Here is an 11,844-nt window from a genome sequence, read left to right on the forward strand (position 1 = left end):
AGGCTCCTCCTCCAGGGCCCCTCCCTGACCCCCTCCCGCACGCGGTAACGGGGCAGGAGAGGCGGGAGCCAAAGAGAGACAATGGTCGGTCGGGGGGGGGGGGGGGGAACCCCGGCATGGGGTGGAGCGAAGGGTCCCCTTTCGGAGGCGCAGGCCCCAAGCAGCCCAGAGCGCGCGAGTGTGGGGGAGGGGGACCCGCGAGTGGTGCCCGCCCACGCGCGCGGGGCCCGGACCACAGCGGACGGCAGTCGCGACGCCCTGGCTTCACTGAGCCGCCGGGTCCTGCAGCGCTTGCTTGTATGGGCAGCGACGAGCGCGGGCCAGACTTCTGCCCTCATTAGACATGGCGGCGTTGACCTCATAGAGACCTCTGCGCCTGTGCAAGGCCCACACCCCCCCCCCCCCCCCACGAACTGGCAAGTGCTGGAAATTGGACATCCGCCAGGCACAACCTTTGGGCCCGCTTCTGCAAGTACGCATGCGCCGGGGGTTTCCGGTTTCCGTTTGGCCCAGAGGGTGCCTTTACATGCTCGCTCCGGATTGGTCCGTAAATACGCCTTGTTCTTCTGCGCACGCGCCGCCTTCGGTGACCCGGAAGTTCTCGCCTCCCTTAAAAGCGTCGGCCCGCAGCGTGCGGCCTTTTCTTGTCTGTGCCAGGGCGTCGCGTGGTCCACGCTGAGCGACCGAGACGTCTCGGCTGCGCCTTAAGGTGAGGCTGCCGCGTCGGAGGTCCGAAGGCCAATTGAGGGTCTTCCGGGAGCCGTGGGTGGGCCCCGAGACCAGGGGCTTCCCTCGGGCAGGGGACAAGGATGGAGGCGCGGGGAAAGTTACTCTCGCCCCGTTGCTGATGCCCCGCCGCCGCCGTAACCTTGCCCCCAGCGGACTGGGGAATGTTGGTCTGGTTTCTGTAGTTGTACTTTATTAATTATAAGAAGTTTCCGTTATCCTTACATGCACGATGCACACTTTGGTCTGGACACGCTTTCTCCTAAATAGCAGTCTCTAATCCCCCCGTCGGGGTCGGACACCAAACTCGACCTTTGCACTGGTAAAGCGCAGAATTCATACCGTTGATCCTTCTGTTTTACTGATGAGGAAGCTGAATCCACAGCGGCTTGTAGACTCTCCTAGGGTCGCAGAGCTCGAAGAACAAGGTTGGGATTTGACTTCGAGCGGATGCAGCGTCAGGGCATTTGGCATCTCCTGCCCGTCTCTGGGCCGCCTTGCAACCGTTGAGGGGGTGCCTGCCAGCTGTTGGCCTCACGGTTCCTGGGTGAGAGACCGGTGTTTCTTGCTGACAGATGAGTGGTTTTCTTAAGGTTCCACAAGGTGGCCTCAGATGTTCACAGCCTTTCTCGGTTCCTGGTAACTTCCCAATTCTCAGGTTGTGCGCTAGCCTCGGAGTCCGTGGTGAGTATGCCTGGGCTTTGACAGTTTCTGTCCCTAGGATGACGGAGTGGGAGACAGCTGCACCTGCAGTAGCAGAGACCCCCGACATCAAGCTCTTTGGGAAGTGGAGCACCGATGATGTGCAGATCAATGACATTTCCCTGCAGGTGAGGGGGGTGTAATGATTGTGCTCCCCAGCTGGGGGTGGGTCACTTGAAACTTGTAGCTGTCCCAGTAAGTAGAGTTGAAGATGGGACAGGTGAAGGAAGGATCCCTGGACCACCACATCCATCGTGTCTGCTTTTCCTTGTATCCTGTTAGAGGTTGCTACAATTTTTGTCAGGAGATGGTTCCTTCCTCAGGGGGAGTATCACATCCCACAAGTTGTTTAGTTAATTGTTTTGTAGTGAAATACACATAAAGTTCACCATGGTACCTTTTATTTATTTATCTTTTTAGTTTCATATATTTTGTTTTTTAAAGGTTATCTATAAGTTTTGAGTGTTCTTATTTTACTCAAGTATTGAAGATGACAAGGACAATATTTCATTCAGGCTATAAAATTTTATTTAAATTATATGTTTTAGAATTAAATAAAAATGGGCAGTATTCTTCAAGTTCAGAAGTTGTGCCTTGGAGAGACGAGTCAATTAAATTATAAAGATTCAAATGCCTAAAAATCTAAATGCCTTACCGTCGTTCCTCAGTATCTGAGGGGTGTTCTTTCTAGGAGCCCCGAAGTTTACCAAAATCTGCAGATGCTCAAGTCCCATAAAGTGTAAGGGCCCAACGTTATCATTTTGCATGGGGAAATCCAGTTGTCCCAGCACCTTTTGTTTTCGTCTCTTGGAGTTTTCTGGATCTTACTTAAATTTAGGCAATAAAACGTAACTTCAGTCTCATTTATACATTATATGTATGTGTCCCAGCACCATTTGTTTTTTTTTGTTTGTTTTTGCAAGAAAACCCTTTTATTATGATTAAAGGGTCAGTACACCAAGATGACATAGCAATCCTATATGTGTATGCACCAAACAACAGAACTTTGAAATACATGAAGCAGAAACTTACAGAACTTGTAAGAGGAATAGCCAATTTCTCAATTATACTTCAGGACTTCATTATCCCTCTCCCTGCAACTGAGATAAATACTAGACAGAAAGTCAGCAAGGATGTAAAAAATCTGAGTAATAACCCCAACCAAGAGGATTGTGAAAACATTTATAGAAACTTCACCCAATGACAGCAGAATACACATTCATTTCAAGAAACCTTACAGAACATTCAGCAAGAGATACCACACCCTGGGTCATAAAACAAACATCAACAAATGTAAACAATCAAACCAAACGTGAAACAAATAAGAAATCAGTGACAAAAAGATACCAGAAAATGCTCCAAACAGTAGGAAATGAAACGATATACTTCTAAATAATACATGGGTGACAGAGGAAGTCTCTAAGGGAATCAAGGGATATTTAGAACTGAATAAATTGTAATGAAAACTTGTGGGATAAAGCTGGAACAGTACTGAAGGAACTTTATAATACTTAATGATTCGTTAGAAAAGGAAAAAAAGTTTCAAATCAATAATCTCAGCACCCCTCAAAAAATAAAAAGAGTAAAATATAACCAAAGCAAAGTAGAAGATAGGATATCATAAAGATCAGAACAGAAATCAGTGAAATTAAGAACAGAAAGGTAAAGGGACTTCCCTGGCGGTACAGTGGTTAAGACTCTGTGCTCTCAATGCAAGGGGCATAGGTTCGATCCCTGGTTGGGGAACGAAGATCCCACATGCGCAGCACCATTTGTTGAAGAGAGTATCCCATTGAATGGTCTTGGCACCCTTGTTGAAAATCAGTTGAGCAAGGATGTAAGGGTTTGTTTCTGAACTCTGAACTCTATTTCATTGGTCTCTATGCCTATCCTTTTGCCAGTACCACACTGTCTTGATTACTATAGCTTTGTAATAGGTTTTGAAATTGAGAAATGGGAGTTCTCCCACTGTATGTTGCCCCCATACTGTTTTACACTTGGCCTCATTAGGACTTCTGTGGGACCTTCATAAAAAGAAATTTATGTTTTGTGACTGCATTGGTATAATGACGAATAAAATTCAGGTTTGATCATATTTTTCCCTTTCTTCTTTTAAAAGAAATTAAAACTTTTTGTTGCCTCTAAATATATCATGGTACCTAGGCACTGAGCCTAACAGAGAATTCAAACCTGTTTTTCACTCTGAATGTCTTGCAGAGCTGTTTTCCTTCATGGGTTTGTTGGGGGAGAGGTCTGTAAACTTAAAAGGACCAGTTCGTAAATGTTTTATAAAGTCTTTGTAGGTCACATGTGGTCTGTCACGTGCGTGTTTGCTTCCTTGTTTTCTTTTTCTTGCTTTTTTTTGTACAACCCTTTAATAATGTAAAAACTATTTTTCGCTTTCCCCTGGTGCTCTCCTAGGGGCTGGGAAAGCATAAGTCAGCATGGTATCAGAGTTCTCACTCTCTTGAAAGCTGTGCTGGGCTCCACCGTGGGGCCCAACAGCTCAACCAAACGCTTGCTGGGGCATTTGGTATTCGCAGGGTTTTTTTTGGCACAGTGTGAGTCTCTGCATGGACACCCGTCTGTCTACTTGCCTGTTTGTGTCAGTGGTCCTCTCCAGGCTAGACACCAGACTGTCGTGCCTACATCAGAGTCCTCTGTGTTCTTTTCCTGTTAATCCTTGTATTTGTAGAAACTCACTGTTTGTACATGTTCTCGTGTGTGTGGTAGAATGACTTGGTGTAGGTTTCATACTGGAAATATCAGAAGTAGTCCCCACATGCACAGTTCCTCTGACTCCCCCGAACGGTTTAGTGTTTCTAGACACTGTCTTGGGATATGTATGTATATATAGGCAGGATTGTTGAATGATTGTTTGAAACACTGGTTCTCTGGGTTAGTTCCCCCCACCCCTACCCCTTTAGGGTACATTTTTGGGTGTCAGTAATGAGGAGTGCTACTGGCATACTACAGTGCACGGGACAGCCCCTCCAGAACAGAGTTATTTGATATAAAACGTCAGTGCAGAGTGAAGAACACTTTTAAAACAAGACTGGTATCGTGGGTGGTTATCTACTTAGTTTTCCATACCCTTCCTCCCATTAGAAAGGAAGTACTCTTTTTAGTGGCCTGGTAAAGTCACTTGCTTCGGTTTTACTTTTCTGTGGCAGGCAGGTGGGTGGGAGCTACCCTGAGTGGGTGTTCAAGATCCATCCTGCTCCTGACCACGGTCCCTTCACCCCCTCTTCCTGCTGCCCCAGGATTACATCGCAGTGAAGGAGAAGTATGCCAAATACCTGCCCCACAGTGCAGGGCGCTACGCGGCCAAGCGCTTCCGCAAGGCGCAGTGCCCCATCGTGGAGCGCCTCACCAACTCCATGATGATGCACGGCCGCAACAACGGCAAGAAGCTCATGACTGTGCGCATCGTCAAGCACGCCTTCGAGATCATCCATCTGCTCACGGGCGAGGTAGGGCCCTGAGGCCAGGTGGGGCGGAGTGCCCTTACACACCCTGAAGCCAGCGGCCACCCCGCCATCTGCGTGCCAGGGTCCTCCAGGTCTTAGGGGTGAAGGGTCGGGGAGGGATGCTTGCCAGGTATCTGGCTCACGGCCCCTCTCTCTCTTAGAACCCCCTGCAGGTCCTGGTGAATGCCATCATCAACAGCGGCCCCCGGGAGGACTCGACCCGCATTGGGCGAGCTGGAACAGTGAGGCGGCAGGCTGTGGACGTGTCCCCGCTGCGCCGTGTGAATCAGGTGGGCTTGGGGCTTTGGGGCACACGTGGGTGGCCAGGAATAGCCACCAGGCTCTGGCAGAATCCTGCCTGGGGCAGCAGAGACTGGCAAGTGGGAATGTTCATCTCTGTCTGCATGTTTACCTGAGGGTCAGGTAATGAAGGCTTCCTGGATTCCCACCCCACGCAGAGCAGGTCCTAGCTCTGGGCCCTCTCCTGGGCAGCATTTGATTGAAGGGCCAGTTTCATTTGGGTATATGTTTTTACACTGTTTTTTTTTTTATTTTCTTGGACCATTTGAGAATCAGTTGCAGGTGTTTTGACCATTTCCCTGTTAACATTTCAGTGGGTGTCTTCCTAGAATAAAGATGTTCTGTCACCCCCAAGGAATTTAACAGCAATCTAACATTTGACATTACATCACTGTTCCAGTTTATGGAGCTGTCCCCAAGCATACCCTTTATAGCTGTTCGTTTTTAGTCAAGGGTTCCAGGCCAGGAACACATTGCATTTCCCTGTCACGGCTAGTTTCAAGTCACCTGTCATCAGGGACCCAGCTTCAGCCTTTGTGTCCGCACACTTTTTTGTGCCCCTCAGTCTGATCCCAGATCTAGCAGCATGGCACCTGGGCAGCGCTGTGGGCTCCCACTGTGTCTTGCCTCAGTTGTCCTGCGGATGGCAACGTGGTAGGCAGCATTTGTTGGGTCCCAGGGTACTGGAGAGCCGTGTCCCTGCATGGTGTAGGGGCAACCCCTACTTAGCACAGGGACCCCTGTGCTCCCTAGGCCATCTGGCTGCTGTGCACAGGTGCCCGTGAGGCCGCCTTCCGGAACATCAAGACCATTGCCGAGTGCCTGGCAGACGAGCTCATCAACGCTGCCAAGGTGGGTGAGGACACCTGGGGGGGGGGCGAGTCTCAAGGGGAGGGTCCTCCAACATTGGAGCTAACCATCCCTTCTTGCAGGGCTCCTCCAACTCCTACGCTATCAAGAAGAAGGATGAGCTGGAACGTGTGGCCAAGTCCAACCGCTGATTGCCTGGCCACAGCTGCAATAAACCTGTTTGCCCTTTGGGGTGGGCCTACCCACCTGTGCCGCTGTCTGTGCTCAATGGGGAAGGGTATCTGGGAGCAGGGGGTGAGGGGCAGGATGACTGGTGTTTTGGGGGAGCTGCCCGTGTCCCTGGCATGTCTTCTGGTCTCTCGGGACCTGTACTCACCAGGGAAGTGCTCGGCTCAGGAAGCACCACTGACTCAGAACCATGGCACCTCGGGCTGCAGGCCTGGCTGCCTGGACTGTTCCAGCAGGTGTTGGAAATGAGAGGGGTGGGGTTTTCCTGGCAGAGATGTCACTGGTCTGGGGAGGGGCTTGGTGGCTGCAGCCCACCGCCCTGAGAGGTGTGTTGCCAGGAAGCAGCCCCAGGGGGAGGAAGCCAAGGCCTGGGCTCTGGACCAAGACAGTTTCTAGCCCCTTGTCATTGGCTGGACAGGGCTGGTCCGGTCCAGTCCACTGTGGGGTCAGCCTGCCTTCAACCCCCAGGACTCCAGAAGTCCCACTCTTCTTCCTGGACACACTGCCCCCGCCCAGAGCCACTGACACCCCGGGTTGCACTCACCCCACCAGTGGCTCTAGGTGGAGGATTCATGAGGTGTTGAAGGCTGGGAGTGGTGGTGGGGACCCCCTCTCCTGATGAGCCTGTGCCTCCTTCATGGCACCCTGGACATCCGGCCGGTGTCAGGCTTGGTGTTCCCTGTCCTGGGGGCGGGGAGGGCAGTGTGACAGGTCTGGTGGGAACCTGGCATCCGGAGGGAGTGGCCCCACCACAGGCGCCCTCCCATGGGGAGGAGCACTTCGTATCCAGCTGCAGGTAGGGCTAGGGTTGGGGTCAGAACAGGCAAGGAAGCGCCAGCCAGAGGGAGGAAGCGCCAGCCAGAGGGAGGAAGCACCAGCAGGTGGGAAGAGCCTGCTGGCCCGCTGGGGTCTGTCACTGCGGAGTCTGACTCCTGGGCTGCTGGCCACCTATCCTGAAGCTTCCGTCCTCTCCATCTGCCTTTCCCGTTTGTCTTCTGTGGTCTCCCCAGGGTCTGTCTCTGCCCAGCTCTCCTGGGAGTCCGTGTCTCTCCTCTCCACGCCTGTCTGGGGTCCTTCCTGGGGTCACTCAGGTCCACCTGGCTCTTGGCTGAGGCGTCCCCCAAGTGTAGCTCAGAATCTGCGGTGCTCCCTGTCTGTCCCTGATGCTCTTCAGAACCCCTCTGGGTCTCACCTGCCTGTGTGCCTGTGTGTCCAGATCCTCTACCTGCACGCTCCCCTTCTCTGTCCCGACTCCCAGTCTCCTTGCCTACTGGGCTCTGCTCCCCCTTCTCTGGACGCCGCTGCCCTGGTGATCCTTCCAGAGCCCAGCCCCCGACCCTCCCCAGACCCCCTCTGCCGTCTCCCCCGGCCCCTTCGCTGCCTGACCGCCTCTCCCCGCAGGCCGGGTCCAGATGCCCTGCCCTCGGCCGCCCTGGCTCCGCCGCCCCCGGGTCCCCCTGGGCTCGGAGCCCAGCATCCCGGGCTCGCCGTCCACACCCCGGTCCCCCGGCAGGGGGGAGGACGAAGACGAGGGTGATGAGGAGGAAGGGGACGGCAGCCGGGGACCCATCCTGCCGCCCGCGTCCCCCGTGGAATGCCTCATCTGCGTGTCGCCCTTCGACAGCGTATTCAAGCTGCCCAAGTGCCTGGACTGCAGCCACGTCTTCTGCCTCGAGTGCCTGGCTCGTCTGTCCCTGGCCACGGCGGGCGGCGGCGACGCGGTGGCCTGTCCCGTGTGCCGCGCGCCCACGCGCCTGGCCCCACGCCGCGAGCTGCCCGCGCTGCCCACGCAGCTCGGCCTGCTGCCCGGCTCCGCACGCGCCCCGCCGCCGCGCCAGGGCTCCGTGCGCTTCGACCGCCGGCGCGGCCTGCTCTACCTGCGGCAGCCGCCGCCCGCGCCCGGACCGCGCAAGGCCCGCCCCCCGCCGCCGCCGCCGCCGCTGCGCCTCGGCCGCCCGCTGTCGCGCCGCCTGACGCTGGCCCGCTCGGCCTGGGTCTTCCACGCGGCCGTCGCCCTGGCCGCGCTGGTGGCCGCGGGCCTCGTGGTCACGGGCCTCTACATCTTCTTCCTCATCCCGCGCGCCACCACCTCCAGCCCCGCGCGGCCCCAGCTTGTGGCGCTCGCCCCGGCGCCCGGCTTCTCCTGGTTCCCGCCTCGGCCCACGCCGGCGGCGCCCTGGACCTCCGGCTGGAGGCCGCGCCCCGTGGGCCCTGACCTGGACGCCGCCCCGCCGGGGGCTGCGGAGGACGCGCTGGAGCCCGAGGGGGTTCCCGAAGAGACAGAGACGCCGGACGGGTCCTTGGACCGCAGATGGGGGGCGGAGGCTGGCCCTGGCTGGGCCCCGCGGGCACGCGGCGGGAGTAGGCGGTGGGGGGCGCAGTAAACGCGTCTGCGCCGCAGGCCCTGCCTCAGGCCTGGGGACCCCGGTGTCATCCTGACGCTCGCCATGATTCCCGTGGAGGCCTTAGAGGGCGCATGGCAAGCACGCATTTCTCTAGAGAGGCCTGGAGGGATCATTCCTGGCATCATTAGCACGGAGCAGGGACCCTCTCAAGGAGTACCCCTGACACCAATCCCTGTGGGCATTCAGCTGTGGGACCCCCATGTCTGTAAAGGTCCTGCTGGGAGGCACTCATAAACCAGCTGGGGGTACCCTCGATCCTCAGCTCTTGTGGGAGCCCAGCCGCAGAGTCCCCCTGACCAACATCGTGCAGTGGCCCTGCTAGGGGTACCCCATCCCTGATCCTCGTAAGGGTCCTGCTGAGTACACCCCAAGCATCAGAGCTCCAGGAGAACGCTCATCCTTGGCTGGCACCAGAGCTTAAGTCTCTGATTTACTCATCCTTTGGGCTTTCTGCAGGTGCTGGAGGCCCCCATCTTTGGATGGCAGACTATTCCCTGGCCGCACCTGTGAGTGGCCCACTGCAGGACCAAGCACCTCACTCCTCCCGAGGCTGTGGAGTTGCTGCCTGCAGGCTGAGCCAGGGTGGGATCCAGCCATCTCCATGCTGGTCCTGCATTTGCTGCCTTACACACCTGGCTGGGGCTTGGGCTTGAAGGGGGAGGTGTGGCCTGGCCAGGACTGGGGAGAGACAGACAGGGCCTGAGCCTCAAAGACTGGCTCCCACTTGGGTCCTGAGTATCAACTTGCAATGGGGCCTCGACTTCCCCTATGGCTAGTGGCTTCTGGGATTTGCCTAATATGCTGAGGGGCAGCTGTGGTCACTGAGGCTCAAAGAGGCCAAGGTTGCCCTCTGGGTCAGACAGTGTCGTGTGATTTTGGGTGAGGGATCGCTCCTGGACATCCCTGCCCCTCTCCTTAGCCACTAGAGCCCTCATCACCCCCATCTCCACTCGTTAAATACTCAGCGTGGTTACTTCATCTCCTCCAGGGCTCCATCAGCATTTTGTGGCAACCCTGCTGTACGCCAGGGTGAATGAAGCCTCAGCCCTCCCTCAGCAGGGAGAGTGGTCCTCCTCTCAGAAGCCTTCCTGGATTAGTCACAGTGGGGTAGATAGCAGCCACCTTCTGCACAAACTGAACATGGACTTTCTCCCCCCAGGCCCTGGAGCCCCCAGTCTGCCTCACTTCACCACAGGTTGGGATGCTGTGTGTGGCAGGGGGGCATCCAGCATTTTCCAGACAGAAATGTGACTTCTTTGGGGCTAGAGGCTCCTGTTTGATTTGTTTACATGTGTGTCCTCAGCACCTGGCATACAGTGGGTGCCAAGTACTTTTGTAGGGCGTGACAGCATTGCCGGTAACCAAGAAGCAACCCAGGAATGTCTGCGGGCATCCTAGGTTCACCCGGCTCCCAGCCACCTTGACCTAGGCATGTCAGCGGAGCTCCTTTTGATGGGAGCCGCTGCTTCCAGGTGGGAAGCAGGAGGAGGAACATCAGGGTGTCCTAGGGAGTGTCTTCCTGGACCAGTTCTTGTCCCACATCTGGGGCCAATGACAGGTACAGGGGCCAGGACCAGTGTGCTGGGTCACTGGGCAGGCACAGCCCAGCCTGACAGGGAGGAGACCTGGTCAGGCAGGAGCAGGATTGACTGGTGGTCTGTATTGGTTTTCCCCGGCTGCTGCAACAAATTACCACCAAATCAGGTCCTTAGAACGGCACGTGTTAGTTATCTTACAGTTCTGCGGGCCAAGGGTGTTGAAATCAGTTTCACCAGGCTAAAGTGAAGGTGTCCGCAGGGCGAGTTCCTTCTGGCTGCTCTGAGAGAGGATTTCCTTAGCTTTTCTAGCTTTTCTATCTGCATTCCTTGGCTTCCTCCTCTGTCTTGAGAGGCAACAGTGTAGCCTCTTGCAATCTCTTCCTGACTCTCCTTCCTCCCTCTTTCACTTATAAGGACACTGGGATTGCACTGAGCCCACCCAGATAATCCAGGATAACCTCTCCAACTCAATATCCTTAATTTAATCACATCTGCAAAGTCCATTTTGCCATGTGAGGTAACAGATTCACATATTCCAGGGATTAGGATCTGGATACCTTTGGGGGCCGTGACTAGGCTTACCAGAGGGTCTCCAATATGCCCCTCCTCATCCCTTCCCTCCTCCACCCCAGGCTGGGAGAATTACGGTGAGGGAGTAGAACTGGCAGGGATGGGCCCAGCCAGGGGGGTCAGAAGGGGCCCTTGGCTGGTGGTGCACAGAGGAGAAAGATGATACTTTCTGCCTGAGAGTGTTCAAGGAAGGCTGCCTGGAGGAAGAGGCCTCGGGGTTGTATCTTTAAGGATGCTAAGGGGTAACGCCAGCTGGCATTGAGGCAGGGGGCCCTAAGCAGGGAGCTGGTGGCTGAGGGCAGTGGGCAGGGCTGGCTCCTCCCTGTCCTAACGTGCTTCCTCCTTGGGACTGTGGGGAAGGGTTGCTTCTCCACCCTCCCAGCTGGGAGCCTGAGACCTCAGTCTCTCTTCCCGTAAAATGTAGCCTACCTCGATGTCTGCCCGCCCACTGCCCACGAACAAAGTGGCTGCCTGAAACCACCCCGGGGCCAGGATCACAGGGGACTCCTCCCGACACTTGCCTACCAGCCTCTGTGGCCACCTGGAGCTGTGCTCTCTCGGCCCTCCCTCTGCCCACTCCATCCCTGCCGGACGCACCCCCCACCATCTGCCCCAGACTTGCTCCTCCTTCCACTGGTCCCAATGCCTGTGAACACCCAAAGAGTGGGGGTTAGCCTCTGTGCCTGGCATGGGTGCCCAGGGACGCCTTTACTGGCCAGACTTTGGTTCTCGCTTCTGTAAAACGGGAGACAATAAACTACTTGCAGGAAAAATTCGTTCATCCACAAGTATTTATTGAGCGCCTGCTGTGTACCAAGGGGGGACTCGGGGCACCTTGTGAACGAGGGACTTCGCATGGCAGATGATGTCCAGAGGGCTGAGGAGACGAGCCATCATCTTGGCAACACTGCCTCCCCCTCCACGCTCGTGGGGCCCTCAACTCCCCAAACCTTTTCCAGGCCCTCCGCCAGGTCTCCTGCATTTGCCCCCGAGGGGCGCCAAGTGCTCCACTCTACCGGGATCCAGCCAGCCTCTCTCCTCACGAGGGTCACGGAGGCCTCTGCCCACACCACACTCGTCTCCTGTCATTGGGGC

At 55.8% G+C, this 11,844-nt stretch overlaps 2 protein-coding genes across 2 annotated transcripts; both read left to right on the forward strand.

Annotated features, from left to right (window-relative positions):
* Positions 1 to 599: 599 nt before the first annotated feature.
* Positions 600 to 6,249, forward strand: RPS5 (ribosomal protein S5). The gene is made up of 6 exons (XM_061172768.1): positions 600 to 709; positions 1,448 to 1,556; positions 4,692 to 4,901; positions 5,060 to 5,188; positions 5,952 to 6,050; positions 6,131 to 6,249. The coding sequence occupies exons 2-6, from the start codon at positions 1,449 to 1,451 to the stop codon at positions 6,197 to 6,199; spliced, it is 615 nt and encodes a 204-aa protein (XP_061028751.1). The 5' UTR covers positions 600 to 709; position 1,448; the 3' UTR covers positions 6,200 to 6,249.
* Positions 6,250 to 7,648: 1,399 nt separating this feature from the next.
* Positions 7,649 to 8,620, forward strand: RNF225 (ring finger protein 225). Its single transcript, XM_061172765.1, has one exon. The coding sequence runs from the start codon at positions 7,649 to 7,651 to the stop codon at positions 8,618 to 8,620; it is 972 nt and encodes a 323-aa protein (XP_061028748.1).
* Positions 8,621 to 11,844: the final 3,224 nt, after the last annotated feature.

Source organism: Eubalaena glacialis, chromosome 18, assembly GCF_028564815.1.
Source record: "Eubalaena glacialis isolate mEubGla1 chromosome 18, mEubGla1.1.hap2.+ XY, whole genome shotgun sequence".
Classification (NCBI taxonomy): Eukaryota; Metazoa; Chordata; class Mammalia; order Artiodactyla; family Balaenidae; genus Eubalaena; species Eubalaena glacialis.